This window comes from Lissotriton vulgaris, chromosome 3_1 (genome assembly GCF_964263255.1).
Source record: "Lissotriton vulgaris chromosome 3_1, aLisVul1.2, whole genome shotgun sequence".
NCBI lineage: Eukaryota > Metazoa > Chordata > Amphibia > Caudata > Salamandridae > Lissotriton > Lissotriton vulgaris.
Window position 1 is genome coordinate 39,908,440 of NC_141689.1, and position 25,750 is coordinate 39,934,189.

Consider the following 25,750-nt stretch of genomic DNA (forward strand, 5'->3'; position numbering starts at 1 on the left):
CGATCTAACGAAGTCTCAGGACTTTCGTCATCAGCTTCTACTCTCCTCAGAGAGTCATGGGCACCGGGAACTCACTACAGATACAATAATATCTGGAAATGCTGGCTTCGTTGGTGCGTGGAGAGGGATATCGTTGATATAGTGAATTTCCTCGCTGAACTCTTCGACAAGGGGTTGAGTTATGGATCAATCAACTGTTATAGATCAGCGATCTCTGCAGGTCATGACCTCTTTAACGGCAAGTCAATCGGTGAGAATGTGATTATTTGTAGGGTAATGAAGAGCATCCGTTTAAAGAGGCCCCCAAGGCCCCCAAGGCCAAAATATAATACTCTCTGGGATGTGAATTTGATTCTAGATCTCTTCACTTCCTGGTCAGATAATTCATTTATTAACAGAAAGTTTCTTTCTTTTAAACTCGCAACTCTTCTTTGCCTTATCTCCTGTCGTAGAGTTTCTGATGTTAAAGCTCTGGAAATTTCTAATAGATCATATAATTTATTTGGAGTTAAATTCGAAGTCTATAGAAGAACCAAGACCATGTCTGATTCAATCTTCTACCTCGTTTCGATCCTTCCCCGAAACTTTGTGTGGTTGATTGTATGAAGGCGTATGATATGACAATGTCTAATCTTCGACCGCTCAATGAGAACCAACTCCTCATTTCCTTTGTTAAGCCTCACAAGGCTATTTCCTCCACTTCCATTGCCAGATGGATTAAGTCTGCTATGTCTCTAGCTGGTATTGATATTTCCAAATTTCAAGCTCATTCTCTTAGAGGTGCCCTGGCAAGTAAATCTCTTTGGTGCAGAGGTAAGTTGGATGATATCCTTAAAGCTGCAGACTGGTCTAATGCAAGTACCTTCGCAAGACATTATTTTAAACCAATTGAACACATGTCTAATGTAGTTTTACAGGGCTACCAACATGCATAATGTAGCCTCTGTTCTTGTAATGAAATTGCGATCCTCCTATTAACATGACCAGAGAATCTAGATTTCATTAAAGAAACGGATGCTCACATTATCCCTCCCAACCCATCCCTGTTTGGTATTGGGTTCAATTTAACATGATATTATTCATAATCTTAATTTTATGTATTTTGAGTTATTTGTGATTTATTGTTCAATTGTTCACCTGGTGAATCTGCTTACATTTTTAGGATACAATTTTCATTGTCCTCTTTCTTTCAGATAATCCGTCTACTTAATCTACTTTTGACGTTACATCATCAGGAGGTCGTTCATTTATCTTCTTCTTCAATTTTGCTTCTGTTTACTTGGAATCTTCTGGAATCTACTGGATCTACTTTTCGACAGACTTTAAAGAGGCTGATGGTTGTTATGTGTAATGCTTTACTGTATCTTAGTGTTCTTTTTGGAACCTTTATATTGTGATGCGACTGGCTTCGATCAGCAATTAAAGGTCATTGCATAATGTGAGCCTCCGTGTCTTTAATGAAATCTAGATACTCTGGTCATGTTAATAGGAGAATCGCAATTGGTGCATATAAATACTTCCTTTATGAAGCATGATCGGTGCATATAAATGTTTGCCAAACCTCCTTTCATGAAACATGTTGGATTTGAGGGCTGTCACTTGGAACTCATTTGGGGAATCAGTTTGCTCTTGGAGCAGACCATCCATTTGCTGGGCCCTACCGTGGTTGCAGGGCCCCCCTGGCTGTGTCACAAACCTTCTCTGAAAGTCTGGGCTTTTGTTCTGGTGACTGCTGCTGGCTCTCTGTGCTGTCACAGTTTTTGTTGAGGTCTGAATTGAAACAATGTAAGACTCCAGGACCCCATGAGTGTCTCCTGTCCATGGGTGGGCTCTTGTCCTGGTACAAATTCTCCTTGCACCGCTCTGCCCTCAGCCTGCTTTCACATCCCTCCCTCTACAGGCCCTTGTCCATGTTTCGCTACTTCTTTTCCCCATAGTTCTCGGTGTCCTGCTGCTGGTACTTTTGCTGCTCCAGATGCTTATCCAACCCAGATATGATGCTCACCAGCACTTCTGAGTTATCACTGCTCTTGAACATGTCTCCCACCGGATCCACATTTGTGAGTTCACCTCTGGTGCTTCGCCCTTTGCTTTGGTTCTCCTGCAGAGCAGAAGACTCTGTGGACCGGTCTGCTGTTAGATGTCCCTCCTGCCATGGTTGAGGTTGGTTGGCTGGGCTGCTGTGAGGCAGGGGCATATGGTTTTTGTCTTTATCGACTCCATTATGAAAAATCCATCAGTTCCATCAGTCCCCAACTTGGCTCGGTTGTGTCTGTGTGCGCAGGGGCGCACTGTCATGTTCTTCATGAATGATAGCCGTCCTCCAGATGGAAGCTCTGATTGCAGGACATGATGGGGTTACTTGTCATTATGATCAATAAGGCTGTCAGCAGGTAGCTTCCTCTCTATTTGATAGGTTCATATGCACCTTCGGTGTGGACCACACATCCTCCTGGTTCAAAGAACTAAACAAACACAGCTTTCAGGATCCTTTGGCAGCACCAGTTGTTAGCTCTGTGAGGACCTGTTCACCTTCCAGTGTCACTGGATGCGTTGAGTCGAGCAGGGCCGAAGATCACAGCAGTACACGCTTCGGGCTTGTCTTGTAGGTTGGAGGGTTTCTGAGGAGATCTGGGAGTTGTAGGCAAGATAGCTTCATACGCAGAATTACATTTATTTTTTCTTTCCATGGGAAAATGCATTCAACGGGGGAGAGTCTTGCCGTTGTTGACTCAAAAGATTATGATGGTGGACTATTCCCTTTCCTGCACTGACACTTACTCCTGCCAGGAGTATGTCTGCATATATGTCCAGGAAGGGAACATTTCTGTTCTGATGATGCAGTGGGTGTGCACCTGGTTTTGTATGGTGGCCCACCCTATAATGCCCTGTGCTGAAACCAATCCTACATTGGCAATCTATGATCTTCGTGTTCACAAGGGCAAGGATGAACAAGTGTGCACCTATAGCCCACTATTCTGAGTGCCCGTATGGAACCAGGGGCATGGCTACCACTGGTGCAGGTGGTGCAGTGCACCAGGGCACAGAGGAGGGAGGGGCACAGTCTGCTCTGCATCAGTAGAAGCTGCCAGTACTGCTTCTTCTTTCAGACACAGTGCATACCAGAGCTTGGCTGTGGTTACTTCTCAGAGGAAGGAGTACACAGGGAGAGGAACAATAAAAAAGTGAGAGGAAAGGGATGAAAGGAAAGAGATGGGAAAGAAGGTGGAGGACTCAGAAAAAGGTGACAGAATGGGAGAAGGAAATAAGGTTGCACGAGAAAGAGAAAAGAGAGAAGGAGGAGTAATGTGAGCAAGGGAAAAGGAAGAGAAAGGAACCAGAAATAAGAGAGAAGGGAGGAAAGTGAAGAGGATTAATGAGAGGCAGAAGAGAGGGAACAGAGAGACTAAGGAGGATGATAGAGAGGAGAGCTTCAAATGGATAAAGGAGATGAGAAGAGAGCAGGGTGGGTGAGAAGGAGAGATGAGTACCTGTAAATTACATATTGCGTGTACAGTGACGCCGCGGACCAGGGCTGTGATGGGTGCGCTGCACCGCATTCACAGCAGTGTTTACCAGCTGGAGGCCTTGTTTCATTGCCTGGACTAGGAATCATGACCCCCCAGGATAAGCCCCGCAGGGTGCCACAGCACCCGCCACTCGCCTTCCCTGCAGCCAGAAGTCGTATCCTGGGGCTTCTGCGAGCACAGAATTAGTTACCTCCGTTATGGGTCCAATATATAAGGTAAGTGGTTACCTAGCAGTGCGTGTGTGGCCATGAGCATGAGTGGAGACAATTCTTAACCTGTTTTAAAAACAAACAAAAAAAAGTGCAAAGTCACACAGTCCACCACTGCAGGTCCCGGCTAGCTACAGACTACGACCACTTCTGGGTGACTCACAATGCCAATCAGATGTGGGATGAGACTTACAAGGTCTATCCCAGGAGATCTCTCCCCCACTTTGCCTCTAACCTAAGCCTGCTCAGGACCAGGCATTGTAAACAAACCCAGTGCAGTAACCAGCTAAGTGGACTATGAGCATAAACCGTACCAAGAAGGGACCTTCAAAGATGCTCAAAGCTTCCAGCTCACTAAAATCATAAACTGCGTGACTATCCCTCACACGTCTTCATCCGTCACACTGCTAAGCGCTGCGTCCCATAACACGACAACCGCACCTTGGTGATCCTCACGTACAACATGGAAAGACTTTCCACATAGGATCAAAACAAAGACAACACCCTTCCAACCACACATCCTACAGGATGCAGTGTGCTCCCCATGTGGGCAAGTGTTTCAGCGCCCCACATAGGGGAAGTAAGTCCTATATACATGATGCAATACAATACAGTACAGCTCTAATACATGCATAGAATATGGAAGGGCAGCTGTTTTGGGAGGGAAGCACACCTCTATACTACAAACACATACGCTGATCAAACAAACACTGAATGAATGAATGGTTGAATGAGTAATGCAGAGTTTCACGGTAGAGGCAATGGGGATTCAAACGAGCAAGGCTTAATGTCTGAGATCTGTCTGAACAGACAAGGGTGGATCCTAATTAGGCTGGGGTAAGTTGGAATCTAATTAAATATCATAATTAACCGCACCCTCACTAGCCATAGTTATTTTTCACTTTGATGCAAAATGTGGAATTTATTCAGCATGTTGCTCCAGGGCATTTCAAAGATAAACATCAATTACAAGGGCGGTTTCTCCAGTAGGGCTCTGGAGCTGCAACCCTCTGAAATTCCTGCACATTTACCTAAAAAAATATTAAATAGAGTTATTTATTTTGAGATACGATCATATCTCTAAACAGATCGATGTATTTAATTCTGGTCTGTCTGTCCTAGGATGCCTGCCCCTCCTCGATCTGATGCAGGAGATGGAAGGTAGGCAGAAAATCAACTTTCTGTAATTTGACGCTGACCTTTCTAAAGCCCTGAAAAGAGGATCCTGAAGAGGAAATAGATGAGGTTGAAGATGTGAAGATAGATCAGGAGGGTAGACAAAAGGGCACACATATCTAACATAAGGTGCACATAACAGAAGGCCAATTCTCCTTCCGCGGGGCACAATACTATTTAATTCACAGTCTCACAATTTCAAAATTGAAACTTTTCCATTGTTAAATATTTGTAACAAATCATTGTAGTTACTCATTTTTCTTAAACAGCTAACAACAATTGACAAAGCCAATAGTACTGACAATTTTAGGTGTATGTTGATTGTTGTGCTTTTCATCCCACTTTAAGACCTGTCTGCACATATTTCTATATGACTGATTGCAGGCAGCAGCTGTGGGTGCTTCCTGAAGCCTGGTTACTGTATTTTATTTCAAAGTCGATGCTGCATGCAGTGTACAACTCTAGGCAAGCACACATTTTAAAGGGCCTGAAGTGTCACACTGTGCAATTTTCATATAACAGCAACTGTTGAATTTATTTATTTTATTTATTTTATGCAATTTATTGAGCGCACGATTACCCAAGGGTGTCTTGGCGCTTTGATAGACAGAAATCGGAGGTTGGGCCCGGAAGTCAGGGAGATTAATAATTGAACAACCACGTCTTCAGTTGCTTCCTGAATGATAGTAATGTAGGAGCATTTTTTAGATGTCTTGGCATGGAGTTCGATAATTTAGCTGTAGCTACTGCAAAAGATCTATCTCCCCAAGTAGCTTTCCTAGTTTTAATTACTTCCAGGAGATTAGCATCAGCAGATCTAAGATTGCGTGAAGGTCGGTAGGGATGGAGAGCGTCTTTAAGAAAGGCAGGTGATTTTTCATGAATGCTCTTGAAGGCAATGCAGAGGGCTTTGAATTTAATACGTTGTCTATTTGGCAACCAGTGGAGATTACGGATGGTATTGGAAATTGGCTTAAATTTTGGTGTACCTGTGACAAGTCGAGCGGCTGCATTTTGAACTAGTTGAAGTTTGTTGACTACTTGTTCTTGGGCATTAAGCATGAGAGCATTGCAGTAGTCAACTCGGGACATTAATAAGGTAGAAATCAAGGTATTTATGGTGTTTAATGGAAGATAGGGCTGAATTTTTTTTATCATTTTAAGTATGAAAAATGAAGCCGAAACTATAGAGTTGGCAGGCTGATTAAATGAGAGTTTGTTATCAAAGATAACGCCAAGATTTCTAACCTTAGTAACTGGATTGGGCGGGGGCCAAGATCGTGTGGCCACCATGTAGAAGACCATGCAGGAGTGAGTTTCCCAAACACCATCACCTCGGTTTTGTCCGATTTGAGTTTCAGACAATTCGAGTGCATCCAATTACATATGGCACTCATTCCTTTTTGGAAGTTATTGGCAACCTCCATACCATTGTTATTAATGGCCAGGACAAGTTGTGTATCGTCTGCGTACGATGTAACTGCTAGACGATGAGCTTTGATGATCCTCGCTAAGTCTATCACATAAATGTTAAAAAGCGTTGGGCTTAGCGAGGATCCCTGGGGGACTCCGCAAGGTAGTGTAAAGGAGTCAGAAGAGAATGAGCCCATAGAGACTGATTGCTCTCGGTCTGTCAGGAAGGATGCCAGGAGCGAGAGAGCATCAGATGATATTCCAGCTTTTCTGACACGGTCGATCAAAATAGCGTGATCGACTGTGTCGAAAGCTGCGGACAGATTAAGTAGTATGAGCACCGCGGCGCCTCCTTTGTCAAGGATCATTCGTATCTCGTCTGAGGCTTTTATTAATGCTGTCTCGGTCCCGTGTCCCCTCCTGAAGCCAAATTGGGAGGCATCCAGACAGTTGTTGGAGTCTATATATTCGGATAATTGAATGTTCATGATTTTTTCAATGATCTTGGATGGATAGGGAATACATGCTATCGGTCTGTAACTGGTTACTTTGAAAGGATCCAACGTAGTTTTCTTGAGAAGAGGCTTAGTAACTGTTTTTTTCCATATAGTAGGATAGATGCAAGATGAAATCATAGCATTAAAGATGTTTGCGAGAGCAATAGAAATCTTCTCTGGAGCTATTTTAAAAACTGAAGGTGGACAGGGATCATCAGGTGAGCCAGAATTGGTCGACATCATTAGCATATCGAACATATGAATGCAGTTAAAAAATAGGTCAGTCTACAATATTTCAAGACTAGATCTTCCCCATATTTTATAAACATTGGTTTCTCACTAAATTCATTTAAAATGCACCATTCACCAATCTTTTTTTCGTTTTGTTTCTCGTCAGAGCACGCCCCCATTTCCCCGGTTTATCCCTTAGACCTGCTCATTTTGTTCACTACATAAAAGTCATATCCAACTAATGCCAGCAGCTGCCACACACACCCAATGACATTTTGAAGAACAGTTAAATTCAACGCAACAAAGAAACATATTCACGATGATTAGACAATAAAAACAAAATTATATATAATGACATACAAACATAAAGGAAATTGTTGATTGTGAAATAATTGTTTTAGACTATTACAACTTGAGGAGTCTTGCAGTTCATTTCAACAGAGCAATAGACAGGCTGAGGAGGGAGCATGTCAAACTGGATATTAAGATCCAGATTCATCATTGGATGTCGTCGTCACCCTTGAGTCCCAAGGGCAACGCATTCTTTAAATCAGATTTACCAAACAATCGAGGCCGCCGTGCGTTACTCAGCCCTGGGAAGGCGTTCCATGGGTGGAGTCATGTTCCCGCGCATCAATCTGTGCATTTTGTTGCATTACCAGATTTAGTAAGACTGGCAGACCCGAGAATGCATCAGCCTTGTACGACTTCCTGATAGAGGCGCAACAAGGGAAAATATCCTTTAATCTCCTCGTTGTTTCCTCTTTCGAAGTGGGCTACACTCTGCAGCACATTTACAAAGTGCCTCTAAAGATTATTTCTGTGCAGGAAAGTATATGTTCTTGCACAAAAATCATCCTGCCTGCAACAGGACTCTGGGGACATGATGTAGCCTAACGTCTAGAATGGTCGACCTCGAAACTGGGGAACCAGGTTCGAGTCTCGGCAACGACGTTCAACATCCTGTTATTCTGGGCAAATCAATCGATCTCGCCGTGCCTAACAAAAACGAATGTGTCCATCAGGGCCGGACTGGGAACAGAAACCGGCCCTAGCAAACTGCTCAGCTGGCCACCCCGGGGTGAAGGGGAGTGCAGCCGAGCAGTTTGCGACGGCCGGTTTCTGCCGATTTTGTTACAGGGGGCGGTATTGCCGACCCCCGGTAACAAAAACGGCCCCCAGGGGCCCAAAACCGGCCCCCACCCTCGCGGCCTACCGGGGAAATGCCCGGTGCCCCCTGTGGCCAGTCCGGCCCTGGTGTCCATCTGCAACGAAATTGGTGCTCATGTAATATCCTATGTCTGCGGTTTAATTTGCGTGGCATAGAACTAAAAAAAATAAAAAAACACGCTTGCAGCATTTTAAAGGTGCCTGCGTTGGCAATAGGCTAAACTTACTGCTCTATTAAAGTGAGTGAGCTGGACTGCTGCATCGCTTAATAATGATGTCACATTCCTGCCCTTTCCATTTGATGCAGCGCAGCGCGTTGTCTCGCTGCGTTGAGCTGCATCAAGTGATGAGAAATGTGGCCCTTAGTATGTTACATTATACAACACAGTTCTCAAGGCATATGCATATATCATTCTCACCAAGTGGCCAAGAATGTCAGGGGTATGCTCTCCTGAGCTATGTAAGAAGAGAGCTGGTTGGTGTTGTCTTTTGCAGTAATTTTTGATTCTCTTGTTGCTTGTAGAGTACAAAGATGTATGCCAGCTCCATCACTGGTATTAAAAAGCACCTTTACCAAATGAACCTGTATTACCTAATACACAGGTCTTAAAAATATTATTTACAGTGTTGACTTTTTAGTACTTCAAACCTATGTTTGGGAACCCATACCCAAAGTGTTCGCCACTGGTCTTCATTCCAAAACCGAGGTTGTTACACTATCTTAAAGAAACCTCACAGTGACCTCACTCTATACTTAACAGCAGAGACCCTGCACAAGCTTCATGGTGAACCCTAACATGAACTCTACGGATTAACTAAATGTGGCCTTTCACTTAAAGATAAGACTGCTGTCTGATTTGTTATAATCAGCGCAGAATCAGCCCTGTGTACAGGCACAGTGGTTTGCCTGGTCAAGAGCAGTGTAAAATCAGTGTGGGTGCAGAGTAGGTGCTACTGGTTAAGAGGTTAATTTTGAGCTTGCACCACCACTTTATGACAAGCTCCCCATGCCTCATCACCCCTTTATGAAACTCTGCACCTTGGATATTATTCCTGACAATGAAGAATGAACGAGCGGGAGGTCAAGTGGCTAGCTCACCTGCAAGATTTTCTCCAGTTGGTGGTGATTCTCCACCACAAGGATGTTGGTTTCAGAGTTGCTGGCCACATACCGACAGGCTTCCGGCGAGCTTGTGGTGTAAATTCCAACAGCAAAACCACTGCAAGCAAAGAACAATGAGAAGCTGAAATGAGAGGGAGCCTCAGTGTTAAGATACTTATGAAGTAAAGGTTTCAGCACTGCCTTGTTTGAACCTAGGACCGTGTGTAGAGGCATCCTCTTGAGTCTGTACCGATCAGATGCTGACGGCTCAAGCTGGGTGTGGATCGAACACCGTGCATCATTTACAGAAGACACCCTCTCTTTGTACTGGCTCCAGGTGTGCACTAGCCTTATATGGAGATAACCTACGAATGGCCAGTTATTTAATATGGCAGAAAGTAGAGGCTTCATGGGACCAGAAATTCCTGAACAACTGGTTTGGTGGAGGCTTTATGCTCATCCTCTAGCCATCATCCCACGACTTGTGTTGCCACCAATACACTATTTCAGTTGGATGTATGACGTTACAACGCATACTTTTACAACGCATACCTTTACAACGCATTTTTCACAACGCAACATCCATTACAACGCATCCCATTACAACGCATGCCATTACAACGAATTTTTAAAAACTACCTTTACAACACATTCCAACATTGCATACTACCTTTACAACGCATACCATTACAACGCATAACATTACATTGCATGTAAGGTAAGTATTGGATAGTGTAGGGGTAAAAATTACTATTCTAACTCCGGGGGGGGTGCAATAGTAGGGTAAGTGTTGGATAGTGTAGGGGTAAAAATTTCTATTATAACTCCAGGGGGTGCAATAGAAGGGTAAGTGTTGGATAGTGTAGGGGTAAAAATTACTATTCTAACTCCAGGGGGTGCAATAGTAGGGTAAGTGTTGGAAAGTGTAGGGGTAAAAATTACTATTCTAACTCTAGTGGGTGCAATAGTAGGGTAAGTGTTGGATAGTGTAGGGGTAAAAATTACTATTCTAACTCCGGGGGGGTGCAATAGTAGGGTAAGTGTTGGATAGTGTAGGGGTAAAAATTTCTATTATAACTCCAGGGGGTGCAATAGAAGGGTAAGTGTTGGATAGTGTAGGGGTAAAAATTACTATTCTAACTCCAGGGGGTGCAATAGGTGCAATAGTAGGGTAAGTGTTGGAAAGTGTAGGGGTAAAAATTACTATTCTAACTCCAGTGGGTGCAATAGTAGGGTAAGTGTTGGATAGTGTAGGGGTAAAAATTTCTATTATAACTCCAGGGGGTGCAATAGAAGGGTAAGTGTTGGATAGTGTAGGGGTAAAAATTACTATTCTAACTCCAGGGGGTGCAATAGTAGGGTAAGTGTTGGAAAGTGTAGGGGTAAAAATTACTATTCTAACTCCAGTGGGTGCAATAGTAGGGTAAGTGTTGGATAGTGTAGGGGTAAAAATTACTATTCTAACTCCAGGGGGTGCAACAGTTGGGTAAGTGTTGGATAGTGTAAGGGTACTATGTGTTGTAATGCTATATGTTGAAATGGTATGCGTTGTAATGACTGCGTTGTAATGACATGCATTGTAGTGGTATGCGTTGTAGTGTCATGCGTTGTAATGGTTGCGTTGTAATAGCATGGGTTGTAATGGATGTTGCGTTGTAAAAGTTTGTTGTAATGGTAGTGCGTTGTAAAAGTTGCGTTGTAAAGGTTGTTTCCCATTCAATTTACTTATTATGTCAAATACATCAGATACTAGGTCAATTATTGTATAAAGATGGAAACTGTTCCACCTTGCCTGCCCTGACACCCTTAGGTGGCAGTCCCTCCAAAGTTTTGCCTTTACCTCTTCTGTTTTGCTGAATTTGTTTTTGTTGGCCATAGGGATTTGTGCACTTTACCACAGTTAACCACCAAGGCTGAAGTGCTTTTGCTCACGGCCTAAAACTTGGTGACACTGGCTTACACATAATTGGCATATATAACGTATACCCAGGGCTGGTTTATTAAATGCTGCTAGAGTACTTGAAACACATATTGTGCTACTCAATGAAGTGACCCTTAAAACATGTCTCAGGCCTGCCATTGCAACCACAACAGAAAAATAAAAATAGTTTCTTGACAAAATGTTTTAAATAGGCAATACAAAGTAATCTCAGTAAATACCATGAAGGCATGGGTACAGGGTACAAAGTCAGAAATCAGAAATAATTTAAAGAATCTGTAATTGCCAGGTCCATAAAGAACACTACATTCCTTCATTCGGAAATCTTTATTCGGCTGTGTTCCAAGCCGTAAAAGAATACATTATAAAAACAAAGATTTCTAATTTAGACAAATAAGCAACATAAACAATATTTCTTGACAAGAAAAAGAAAGACAATTCATATCACCGCCCTAGACACAACAATAATTATACTGAGACAGAAAAGAATCTACATTCCTAGTGCCATATGGCAACATTTTTAAGACAACAGTATATATATATATAGTGCATTGATAAAGTGCAATATAAGGTCATTTCCCAACAATATTTCTAAGTCGAACTGAAGAGGAGATATATCTATAAACCATAAGACAGATAAATTCATCCTTTAAAAGCTGGAGATAGTGCAAAGCTGCCTGACACCTTCTTATTTTCAAATGTTTTAAAAGTGGTATTAAAAAGTGTGCCTTGGAGTAATATAAAGATTGCAAAAGAACATTAAGTGCAACGTGCTCTGCTTCGATTTTGAATCACATGGGCTGACATCCAGCCCGGCATATGGGTAAGCGTTTCGTGGATATGAAACCAACAGATGTGAGCTTCCAAACCTAAACCTTATAAGGTAATATAATTTGACATGATTAAAATAAAAGGAAAGGTAGGGCTCAGATGGGGTGGCAAGGTGTTCTCCGATCAGGCTGCAAGGCTCTGGTATTCCTTGCCTACTGAGATACGATTAGAAACAAATACGTTTGTGTTTAGAAAGGCCTTGAAAACCTGGCTCTTTACTAACCCTTAGACTGGTAATGCTCAACTCAATTTCGCACACAGCACCAAGACGCCTCAGCATTAGTGCGCTTAATAAATAATTCATTCAGTCAGTCAGTCCCCATTGAGCAAACCAAAAGTGAGTGGTCAAGAACCCTTCTTATACCCATCTCCTGCATATCTCTTTCCAAGTACAGATATGCCATGTATCCTTTCTTTAACTTGGCCCTTGGAATTTTAGCAGTTGTTGCTGAGTTGTCAAAACAATCTGACAAACCCAGGTTCCTCAGTTGGGCTTTGACATAGGAGAGCCAAGGGATTTTTCTTGCCCACTCTAGGTTTAAGCAATCTACAATAATGGCATGATCAGGACTGTTTCTTCATTTACCCAGATATTGTGACACAGTAAGAGAGGTGCTAGTTTCGTTCAAAAGGATAGGGGGATCACACCGAGTTCGCTATGGCACATGGTGGCAGGGGTGCTCCGTGGAAGGGTCAGTAGGCATTTTAAAAATTAGTTTTCCGCTCGCCGAAGACCTAAAGTATCGCAGGGGCCCCAAACTCCTGCGCCAAATAAAGCGGCGGAGCATGTGCGAGCTTTATAGATCTCTATTATTGCATTTACAGGACTTGAGCCTAACTTTTTACTAAATCTAAAAATAGCTTCCAGGCTTTGATTAAAACCCCTAATCCTTGTCTCCAATAACTGCAGCCATGTGCTTTTTGAGTCAAAGATGACTCCTAAGTAGGAAAAATGTATCACCTGAATCAATTTCTCACTGCCTATAAAAAATGTCTTTACAATGTTTACCCAACACCATAACTTGAGATTTTGCAACATTAGTCTTGAGGCCAAGGTCACTCATAAAATTGTTCAAACCAATTAAAATTCGTTGCAGCCCCACCCCGGTTCAAGAAATTAAAACACAGTCATCTGCATATAATAAAGCTGGTAATAACCTACAGCCTATCTGGGGTGCGTCCACGTGTCCATTTATAATAGAGGTTTCCAGATCAGTTATGTAAAAACAAAATAAAAATGGGGCAAGCACACAGCCCTGGCAGACTCCATGACTCATTTTAATTGGAGCAGTGAGCTCCCCGCCTAATCCATATCGGACCCTCCCGGTGACCTCCCAATACATAGTAGCTATGAAATGCACAATTGGTGGTTCTATGCCCATCTCCAACATCTTCTCCCAGAGCATTCCTCTCTGCATCCAGTCAAAGGCAGATGTCAGGTCCATGAACCCTAAGTAAAGGGAACCCGGCTTAGCTAAAGTATATTTGCCTATGACCAGGTGCAGATTAAGGCACTGTTCGACCGCCCCCAGGCCTCTCCTAAATCCATATTGAATATCAGAGAGCTTACCATTCTCTGTTACCCAGGCCTCCAATCTTTCTAGGATTACTCTGCCCATGATCCTACAAGTGCAGTCAATCCAAGATATTGGCTGGTAGCATTTTGGGTCAGCCCTATTACCCTTTTTAAAGATGGGGACAAAACACTATAGTATTTCTAGTAAGGGAAGAAGTAATTTGATAATCTTACAGGGTTGTGAGAAAGTGAAAGTTTCACTCAACTGGATAGAGTTCACAAAGGAAAAAATAAAGTTGCCCCCATCCACATGAAAAGAAGGGTTTCCGAAGCCTTTGTGTGCACAAACAATGAGGAAAACCTACAGATTCAGCAAAGCTGATTATCGGAAGAAAAGTTTAGAAAAATCAGTAAATGGGCTGTCATAGAAAAATCTTTAGCACAAGCCCGCTTCTAAGAATAATCAAAAATCTTCCATGACCTGCCACTGCAACAGAAATCCATAGATGCAAAACACAGTATGAAACATTCTCTAACAAAGACCAATACACTAATGTGCTAGCAAGAACTTACAGAGGAAGTTTTCTTCCAAAATGTACATCAGTAACATGTGGAAGGCTTCATTCGCAAGGCATGCTCTCTCAAAAAACAGTCAGTTACATCACGTCGCACTGAGCTCTGCGGAAATTGTTGGGAGAGAATAATCGCTGGAGAACATTGATTGAGAGGGGAAATGAGCAGGAGCGGAATGAGCAAAACACTAGAACTGCGTCCATTTTAATATCATGGGGCTTTCACGAAAATTTGGCATAACTAAACTACATAATGAATCACATTTGTAAACAATTCTATGCATTTGTTTCAAGTGCAATATTGGGATTTCATTAGTTATGACTAAATTCATCATAAAATTATTACCTTGCACATATTATCTGTTACTTAAAATCAGACATGTAAAAGGAACTTTAAAGCTGCTGCACTACATCTACCTGGACCTGTATGAGCACTGGTTCCTGAACCCCAAGTGGTTCTTCCCGGGTCCTAGAATCCAGAATGTTGGACTCTTCACTACCGCAAACTGACAAGTTCATGCTATGTTCTTGCCACCCGTGCCGACAGCCAAAGTGAAGCTCCAGTGAGCCTGACTCTTCAAGCTACAGCGACCACCAGCACTGGTCAGAAAAGAGAGATGTGCACTTCACGCTACGGCATCAATAGCCCACTGAGAAACCATCACGCAGCTCCAGCAACGACTGTCCAAAATTTCAAACAAGATTTTCACACTACCGTGTCGACTGTCCGTGATGTCTCACCTGCTCTTTGGGCAAGAGCGAAGACCATCAGCAATGCTGTATCTGCTCCTCGCTGCTTGTTACACGGCAAACTGGACTCTTTGTGCCGGACTTTGGGAAGGTAACTTTTTCAGTGGTACCAACCTGGTCCCTGTATCCATCCCGCACTACATCGCAGTTGGCCTGAACTTGTGACTTCCACTCGGTCTTGCATGACCAGAAAACTTCAAAAGGTTCTTTGTGCTCTTAGGCACTATGTGGTTTTAGGCGCTATACTAATCTGAAATGTTTGAAATTGTATATGTTTTGTTTACCTGATTGGATGTTTGTTGTATTAGAATCAAATAATGAATTATATTTTGCTCGATGTTTGTAAATCACTGTATTCCTGCTTGTGTGCAGCATAACTACTTTACACGTTGCCTCTAAAGTTAAGCCTGACTGCTTTTGTGCCAAGCTACCAGGGAGTTAAGCACTGGTTAATTGAATGCATTTTGAGGTTCACTCTGACAAGGATTATGGCTGGTGCTTGAGAAGGGCTCACTCCCCTCCCCCCACCCAACTAACAAGCCTATTTCTTACACACCTCATGCTGGCATTCAAATACTGATAAAAATCCTAGAAGTTGCTGAGTGTTTTGAGCACAAATCTGAGACTCAACATTGAATGTCCATCTGAAATTCTTTTAGTTCTTAATCTTAAGCTGGAATTTGGGGCTTTGGCTCAGGAACATAGCACAATCATTAACCAGCTTTATGAAATAGTCACAGCTTTTTAATAATATCTGGAGTTGAGCTGGCAAGCAACTCACTGCTTGTGACTATCACAAAAATGGGGGTCAGAAGCTTGCCATCACTTCATGGCCGGAAAATAACATCTATAGAATAAGTCCATTATACATTAAGGGCTAGATGTACTACGATTGCATTTTGCGACTTGTAAATTGCGTTGCTTTGCGACGTGCAATTTGCGAGTCACAAAATGCAATGTACAACAGTGTCTCTGACACTGTTTGCAATTCCCAAGGGGGTTGAAAATTACATGCCTCATCAATATTAATGTGACAAGCGCAATTTTCGACTCCATTCGGAATGGCTAGTACTTCCAGGGACCTTTCTTAAAGGAAACCGGGATGCATTTAAAAAAGAAAAATGACACTTTTCAGTTTCATTTTTTTAAGGCCAGGCAGTGATCCCTGCGACCACTGCCTGCTCTTAAAAAATATTTACACACACATGGGGTAAGAGCTTTCAGAGGCCAGGAACTAAACCTGCTCTGGGTAGAAGTGCTTCACACCTCCACCAGGCAGGAGAGGCATTATGAGGCAGGAAGCTTCAAAGGTGATGCTGCCTTTCTCTGCAGCATTCACCGAGCTGAAGACTTCAATTTGAACTCCAACTACCCAGGAAGCAAGCACTCATTGAAGGTCGTCTAGACCCCTGAGACCCACTTCATGAGGGGCCTAACTATCCCATAATCACCTCTCCAAGCTGCCTGCCCCTGACATCTTGAAGCTCACCACCCGGCTGACCTAACTAACTCCTCTGTACCCAGCCCGCTCGGCCTGGGTACCGACAAACCAGTTGTGCTCCTGTGGTCCCGAGGTCCTTGTAACCTGTTCTCTCGAGTACGATCCCTCGGAGTTACCTTTAATTTCACTTGTGCAGTGGGTTTTCATGTGGCCCTTTCTTCTTAGCACACCAGCTATCAACGGCTTAAGCACTATGATCCCGACCGAATCTGGGAGGCTCCCAAGAATGGCCTTGCTACTTATCTAAATCCTGAAGGCAAACTTTGAAATCCAACTTTGTGATTTTATATGCATTTTTCTATTTTTTCTAATTGACTTCAATGGTCAGTATGTGCGTACAAAAGTTACTTATTTTGCAAACTTGAAAAATTCATATATTGAAAAGTTTTTACTGTAGAACGAAGTTCTTGTTTTCAAAATTATATAAAAACCAATGTTATTTTTCAAATTGGTCTCAGATTCATTCTGGTGTGTGTCTCATTTATTGCCTCTGTGAGTAAACACATGCTTATCACTACCCTCCGATAAGCCTTAATGCTCACCCAAACTACCACAAATCCACAAATAGAGCATTACTATGGACAGTGTACTTCGTTTTAGTGCACTATATAGAGAGCCAGCTTCCTACACTGCTTCAGTGACAAAGCCAATGTGTTCTTTTTAAATATATATATTTTTTTAAATGGTTGATATTCATAAATATCAATGTAACTTATGTTTCCATTTTGTAAGATCACAGCAGCTTCCCACACACTGCTAATGGGCCGCTTGCTGCTGCTTGCAGCGCACTGCTTCCAGTGTGGACATTGTGTTGGTGGGCATCTCTCATATTAATTTATTTGCAATTCTTTACCATTCAACAATTGTTGGTGTGCTCCTTACAACTCACTCAACCTGTTGATTGCTAATGAGCGGTGCTTCACTGTTTACCCCAGGCTGTTACAAATCCAGGGTTTGTCACAAAATATGAATGTATTTATTAAATTAACTCTCTTTTGGATTTCTGTATCCTCTCCTGAATACAGTGTTTAAAGCACAGTAACTCTGCCCATACCTCATACAATTCTATTTGGAATATTTTAATGGAAGTTAAATGATTGAGAGGACAGATATGTAATATCTTATTAGCTGAGCTCATCGGAATCATGGATTAACTAAGGGCCTAGTTTATATGTTGGAGGTATGTCTACTCTGTTGCAGCAAGGAAGGAGTATATATACCGCCAACATGCAAGTCCGCAAACCTGATTTAAATGCGGGTTGACCTTCACTTTGGCTACACTGCTCCATCATGGTCAAACTTGTCCGATGGCTGTAGAGAGTAAGGGCATTCGGAGATATGGTTACATGTCTGCCCGTCAATTTAGACAGACATGTGATCATTTTTTACTGTTTCTGACGGTAAGGAACTGTAAAAATATTTGAAGACACCTAAGGCGAGGGAGGTATTATATTTCTTCTTCATAATAAAGGAACCCTGTTTCTGGATTTTTTTATTGTGAAGAAAAAGCAATTACTCTGTGCTACAGGCTTGAGTCCTGCTGTCACAGTCCATCCATCTATCCATCCATCCATTTATCTGTATATTACCTACTGGCAGTCGCCAGTAGGTAGTTATAGTTAGGACATTGTTTCTATTCAAAAGCGTTTTTTCTTTTCCCAATAACTTTGGCGCCGGTTGACGAATCTTTCAAAACTAGTGGGCCACTCCGGTCGCTTCTATCTTGAAAATCGGGGTGATTCGGTAAGAGGGGGCAGAGACAAAAGGAGGTCCCAAAACGTGTTTTCTCCCTGTTAATTCCCATAGGAAACTTTAGACACGGCTACACCCCGAACTGCTGAACGGAATCATGGCAAAAAAGTAGCCCTTAGTTCAGAAAGAACTATTTTTGTTAAATGGTGTAAATCCGTTCAGTAGTTCCTGAGAAATAAAAAAAGAGGTCAAAAAATGCATTTCCGATAGCAAATTTTAGACACGGCTACAGCTCGAACTACTGAACGGAATTACACCAAATTTGGCATAAAGGTAGCCCTTGCCTCTTTCTTATATGGTGTAAATCTGTTCAGTAGTTGTTGAGAGAATCAAAAAATGAAAATATCGATATTTAGAGGCACAGAGGATCCGCGCACCCTGCCGATCACGAGATGCATGCTAATTGGCTTTCAACACTTGAAACCAGGAAGTGTAGGCTGCCATCTTGTGCCTCGGTAGAATTGAGGCACAGGAAACCAGGGAAACAAATGTGTAAAACAAGATAAGGGGGCAGGGTAGAAACACCCTGACCCTCTATGCCTGCTTAGGGGATCCCTCAAGGACCCCGAGGGCAAAAGAATTGAATTTTTTGTTTTATTTTAAATCGGCGCAATACGAGGAGGATACGCGGATCCGGCCCGAAAAATAAAAAAATTAAGTGCGAGCTCCTCGGCTTCCTTATTAATTAGCCCCCGGGTAGGCCATGTCCCGGAGGCATGTCAAAAAATATTTGCGGGGACCCCACCAGCCCCTCAAGGGGGAGGTGGTTCAGGCCATGGCCCTTTTTACACCTTGGTGCAATGCAGCTCTGTGGTGCTTACTTTGAGGTACCTAGTGGGACCCCAGGGAACCTCAGGATTCAAGGGGAGTTAATCTCCAACTTAAAACGGCCACAGGGCTTGTTTGCACACGTCACCTCAAGCCCCCCTCCCTTCACCACTGTACAAATGCACCGGGGGTGCGTTTTAAGAGGTAGTTTTAATACCCCTGCCCTATTATTTACTAGGGCCTTACAGAGGAGGTCATGCTAATCACAGGGGTACCCCAAAGCATAGTGTTCCCTAGTGTATGTAGGTGTTTTCACTGTATTCTAAGTGTATTCTAAGTCTCTTTTAGCATAGCACCGGCTCTAGGCCTGGTTAGTCAGAGTCAGTTACCACCAGTACCCGTCTGAAAAAGTTGTGGATACAGGATGATTTTGTAACACGCCCTTTTTCTGCTCCTACGTTGGGTCTTTCTTCACATGTCTTGCTTCTTCCTGCACTTTTCTGTGTGTTTTTTCTTCTTTCTTCACATGTCCAACCTCTGTAGGCATAATTAGAAACTAGCATTTAAAAAACCTTTGAAATTAACTTAAAAAAACATAGGTTTCAGGCATGTTATAGTTAGAAATTTGCATTAAAAAAACCTTTGAAATTCATTTGAGATGTCATCAGTGATGTCTTCAGTGATGTCACTGACCATGTCATGAATGATGTCATATGTGACATCATAAGCAGTGTATTGTGGGCGCGCAAGTTATAATTAGCAGAACTAATTATAACGGAGGAATTTCTATGGTTTTGTAGGAGTGAAATGTCCAACTAACTATAACTTTCCCTAAAACCTATGTTTTTTCAGTGAATTTTTAAGGTCTTTTTAAATGCCAATTTCTAACTATAATGTGCCTGAAACCTATGGTTTTGTCAGTGAATTTCAAAGGTTTTTTAAATGCTACTTTCTAAGTAAACTGTGCCAGAAACTTATGGTTATGGTTTTTTCAGTGTGTATATATATATATATATATATATATATATATATATATATATATATATATATATATATATGAATTTGGAAGTGGATTTATAGAGCGCATAGCTACCCTTGGGCATCCCAGCGCTAAGAAGACCTAGTTATTTCATGGGGGAAGGATAGAGAGCAGGAAGGTTAGGGGAAGAGCCAAGTTTTTAACTGTTTACGGAAGGAGAGGAGGTTATGATCTTTCCTCAAGGCCAGAGGGAGGGTGTTCCAGAGCTTTGGCGCGTTGTATGCGAACAAGCGGCCGCCGGATCTTGCCTTTTTTATCCTAGGGATGTGAGCCAGGGCAAGTGAGTCCGATCTAAGAAGTCTGGTAGACTGGTGAGGTTTCATCAGCGGTCTGAGTATTGGGGGACCCTTGTCGTGCAAGATTTTGTGCGAAATGCAGAGCGTCTTAAACGTAATGCGCTCTTTCACTGGGAGCCAGTGCAGGCTTTTGAGCGCAGGTTTCGCTGAGCTTCTTGCGTTGGTTCCAGTAAGGACTCTAGCTGCCGCATTTTGGACGACCTGGAGTTTCTGGATGACTGCTGCCGGGGCTCCCAGGTAAAGGACGTTACCATAGTCTAACCTGGAGTTCACCAGTCCCTGCATCAGTAACTTCCTGAACTGGAAGGGGATCAGGTGGAGGATCTTTCGGGCCATGCGGATGAGGCCGAAGCAGGTCCCTGATGTTTTTCTGGCCTGCGTTTTGAAATTGAGGTCCTGGTCGAGCCAGATGCCTAGGCTTTTGACCTCGGTTTTTGGGGTTGGGTAGGTACCCATGCATGGTGGCCAGGAGAGATTTGTGGGTAGTTTGTTTTGGTTGCCAAGGAAAAGGATCTCCGATTTGTCGCCGTTGAGCTTGAGTCGTGAGTCAGACATCCATGTAGAAATACCTTCGAGACATCTGGCGAGATTTTCGAGGCTAGTGTTTGATTGATTGATGGACACCACTAGCTGGGTGTCGTCAGCGTACATCACTGTCCTGACGCCAAAAGGAGTGATGACGTCTTCGAGGGGGGACATATAGACGTTAAAAAGTGTGGGGCTCAGGGAGGAGCCCTGGGGGACCCCACACTGCATGTTCAAGGCTTTAGAAGTGGAGAACCCATCTGACACCTGAAAGGATCTGCCCTCAAGAAAGGATGTAATCCAGGCAAGGGCTGAGTCGGTGATTCCCACTTGACTTAGCCGTTGGACCAGGATGGCGTGGTCCACCGTGTCGAAGGCGGCGCTTAGGTCGAGGAGGATCACTGCCACTGATCCTCCTGCGTCGATGATACTTCTCGCCTCTTCGACAACTGCTAGTAGGGCGGTGTCGGTGCCTTGTCTCGGCCTGAAGCCGGTCTGGGAGTCGCGTAGTAAGTGATTTGACTCCAGAAAGGTGGATAGCTGCTGGTTAGCTATTCGTTCAGCCACTTTGCTGATCCCTGGGAGCAGCGAAATGGGCCTGAAGTTGGAGGGATCCGTGGGGTCCAGGTGGGGCTTTTTTAGTAGGGCTTTAACGGTAGCTTTCTTCCAATTGGCTGGGACAATGCCCTCTCTGAAGGAGGCATTTATGAGGTTGGTGAAGGGTTGAGCTACTATGGGGGCGACCAGTTTAAGCTTACTAATGGGGGCTGGGTCAGATGGCGAGCCACTTTTCACCTTTTGCAGGGTGGCAAGGAAGGTCTCCGTAGAGATCTGGTCAAAGGCTCGTAGGTAAGGAGCCTCAGGCTGAAGGGGGGGAGAGTAGTGATGAGGGACAGAGGGTAGAGGGAGGGAGGTAAGTATTTTGTCGATTTTTGCCGCGAAGAAGTTGGCCATTTGATTGCATCTAGTGCCCTCAAGGTCTGGAAGCGAAGGAGGGTCCTGGATTTTTGTAAGTTGCCGGACTATGCAGTATGTTTCCTTCGCGGAGTTTGCCGCTGCTGCAATCTTTCCTTCGAAGAAGGTTGCCTGGGTAGTTTTTATGGCGTTCTTGTAGAGCTTGATGGCGGCTCTATATTCATTTTTGGAATCTATTGACCAGGTTTTCCTCCATGTGCTTTCGAGTTTTTTACAGCTCTTCTTTAGATTGCGAAGTTCCTGAGTGAACCAGGGGGATTTGGCCGATGTATTCCTGCTAGGCAGTTGTTTGAGTGGCAGGATGGTTTCTAGTGATTGATGGATCCAATCACGTAGTTGGGCGTCTGCATTAGCAGGGTCATGGTCCAAATCAGGTGAAGTGGAGGATAGGACCTGGGCCCAGGCGTTTTTGTCCAGTTTTTTCCACGGGCGATCGGGGGGTTGGGGGGGGGGTCTGCCAAGGGGTTTGATTAAGAGCTGTAGATTGAAATGGACCAGAAAGTGGTCTGACCAAGGAAGTGGAGTGGGGGGTAGGGTTGTCAGACGCGGGAGGTTGGAAAAAACAGGGTCCAACAGATGCCCTTTGAGGTGGGTTGGGAGATTGTTAAGCAATTCCAGGCTAAGTGAACTCAGGTCTGATTTGAGGTCCATAGCAGGTTTGCAGGAGGAATCATCGAAATGGAGGTTTAAATCTCCCAGTATCGTGAAATTCGGAGAAAGGCACACAAGGGAGGAGACCGAGTCAATAAGTGACTCGTTGAAGCGTCGAATTGGTCCGGGAGGGCGGTATACTAACAGTCCCGAAAGGGTAAATGAAGGTGGTCGGTGGACGGAGAAGAAGATGTTTTCGCAATCTAGGATAGGGCTGTCTTTGAATTGACATGAGAGGTAGTCTTTGTATATGACAGCTATTCCACCGCCAATACCTTCGGGTCTATTGTGGAACTTAATGAGGTATTCCGGAGGGAGTGATTGGATGATGTCTGGTTCTGAGCCAACTGTGAGCCAGGTTTCCGTTAGAAAAAGAATTTCTATGTCGGAGTCCTTGAGGAGTAGGTTAATTTCAGTTTGATGCTTTGGGAGGGATCTGCAGTTAAGCAGGGCCATGTTGAGGGTGCTGGGTTTCAGCGGTGGCTCCAGGCTGAAACTGAAAGGGCAATTGAGGCAGCGGGAATATATATATATATATATATATATATATATATATATATATATATATATATATATATATATATATATATATATATATATTCACAGAAAAAACCATAGGTTTTAGGCCATATATAGTTAGGGATTTGCATTTACAAAACCTTATTTTACTCGCACAAAACCATTGAAATTCGCATATATAGTTAGATGCGCTAACTATATATCGCGCACCCGCAATCCACTGCTGATGATGTCACATATTACATCATTCATGACATGGTCAGTGACATCACTGATGACAACTCAAATGACATCACTGATGACAACTCAAATGACATCACTGACAACATCACTGATGACATCAATCATGTGATAATACGATCAACCTCTTCAGACTCTAATATAACCTTAGATACACTCAGAGTAAACAGACACTCACAGACTGTCACTCATCCATGGAGTTACTCACACACCTAGTCAGTCATGCACTGAATCAATCACACCTCCATATCCTCAACTATACAGTTATACACACCTTACTTATTCAAACATATACTAACACATATTTACTCTCTTATACAATCCCTGATACAAGTTTTCAATTATCCATTCAGCCACTCACACATTCACTGGCTCTTATACACAGTAATTTATATATGTGAACTCTCACATGTACTGTGTTTTACATATGTACTTACTTTGACATGCAGCACTGAGATATCCATTCACTCACCAATACACTCGTACACAGTCAACCACCCATACAGCTGTTTCCACATGCAGTTTTGAACCCATAGATCTAGTGAATCAACTGTTCACACATGTATTCACAGAGTCACACCTCCCAGCCACCCCCACACACACACTCACTCTCCCATACAAATACTTGGGCAACCAATCAATAACCCATACAGTTACTCATATAGCTACTGATCAACACATGCAGCTGTTCATAGAACAACAGATATAATGATGCACAAATTAAGATAGTTTAAGCACTAACCCATGCACTCAGTGAGACACATTTAATCACTCTCTCATACAGTCAGTCATGCACCTACTAAATCCTTCATCCAGACACTTATACATCCACTCATTCTTCAATATGTAAGGCATATTTTAACTTTACAGAAACATACAGTCACTGGATGATGTCATCAGTGATGTCATCAGTGATGTCACTGACCATGTCATGAATGATGTAATATGTGACATCATCAGCAGTGGATTGCGGGTGCGCGATATATAGTTAGCGCATCTAACTATATATGCGAATTTCAATGGTTTTGTGCGAGTAAAATAAGGTTTTGTAAATGCAAATCCCTAACTATATATGGCCTAAAACCTATGTTTTTTTCTGTGAATTTCAATGTTTTTTTAATACCAAATATCAAATGCTGTCAAATGTCAAGTACATGATAGGTAAAAACATTTTCGTGTTTATGCACGCTGATGTGCTTTGAACGCTGCCCCCCCTTACCCCCCCTCTTTTCTCTTAGCAGTACTCTCTCTTTGCAGATAGTGAAGGGTAGTTAACGCAGGCCTTTGCCCCCGTTGTAATCCGTCGTGCCTGTTTCTCTCTCTATTTGATTGATTGCTATCCAAGCATTTACTATTTTAGAATTGGTTCTCTTTGGTTCATTCTGTATTTACAAACAAGCACAGAGTCGCAATACTCTGTTTAGTCTTTGCAGATAGTGAAAAATAGTTAAAAAAAACAAAAGGAATCGAGAAAATTCAGTAGGCCACTAATGGGATCTGTTTTTGACCTCGCTAAAATAGAAACATTAAGAACAACCCCTCATGAGAAATACGAAACTAGTAAGATGAACTTAGCTCCACACCATGATGGCTGCAAGACAGCTCGACTCCGCCGCCCACCCCACCCCACCCAAAATAACGACAAACCCTATGCAAATATTATAAATATATACAACACACCAGCAAAGTAACAGGGTAAAACATTTTATTAAATAACTATTTACATAACTATTTTATACTTTTTGTTGCCCGATCCGGCTAGCTCAATCGATCGAGCATGAAACTCATGCACTCTGATAGCAAGCGTTGCTGCTGATGCTATGCAGACCAAAACTGGTTTTCAGTTTGTACATTCTTCTAGATTTTTCCATCCAAGGCTGGTTGAGTTTGTAGAACGATGGCTTCAGATTTTCAACATACGGTGTGGTGGCGCGGACTGGGAGGGGGCGCTTGGCTCCTGCCCCCTCCCCAAGTAAGATTTTCATACGTGAGTGTACGTTCATGGTTTTGGTCCCTGAGTTGCTTCGATGTCACTGCCATGCTCAAATGGCATAAGTTCTGGATGTTGGGTGCCATAGTTCAGAGTTCTGAGCAGCGCTTGTAACACTGTCTGAAGCTTATTTGCACCTACTGCAGCTTCACTATTCTCAAAGTAAGTGAGGGCCGTTTGTGGACCTGACTGCATTGTTAAACAATGTGATGCGGTGCCTCCCTGAACCGCTTGACGGAGGCCCCCGAGGGGCGGTGAGATGGCACTTAGCTCCTGCCCCCTCCCCAAGTCGTGTTGCCCTGGTGTGGCCTGAGATCGCCCCCGACATAGGCGGCCGGCTCCCGGGGTCCGGCGGAACTTTTTGCCTTTTGATGACTCTTCCATTCTGGACCTTGTCCCACAATCCGTTTGACCTGAAGACACGCTGTAGTGGGGCGCCCCTTTACCGTTTCAGTTGCCATTCCGCCCGCTTTTGCTACACTGTGCCTCTTCCGCCATTCAGCTGTTTACCGCCCGCTCTTGCGACTACAGCGTCTCGCTCACCATGTAGTTGAGTTG

At 43.3% G+C, this 25,750-nt stretch overlaps 1 protein-coding gene across 1 annotated transcript in view; it reads right to left on the reverse strand.

Moving 5' to 3' along the window:
* LOC147725889 (long-chain-fatty-acid--CoA ligase ACSBG2-like) overlaps nucleotides 1-25,750 on the reverse strand; it is a 380,881-nt gene that overhangs the window by 161,806 nt on the left and 193,325 nt on the right. The window contains exon 5 of the mRNA XM_086960034.1: nucleotides 9,326-9,446. Within this exon, the coding sequence (XP_086816160.1) occupies nucleotides 9,326-9,446 (121 nt within the window). The remainder of the gene's footprint in view (nucleotides 1-9,325; nucleotides 9,447-25,750) is intronic.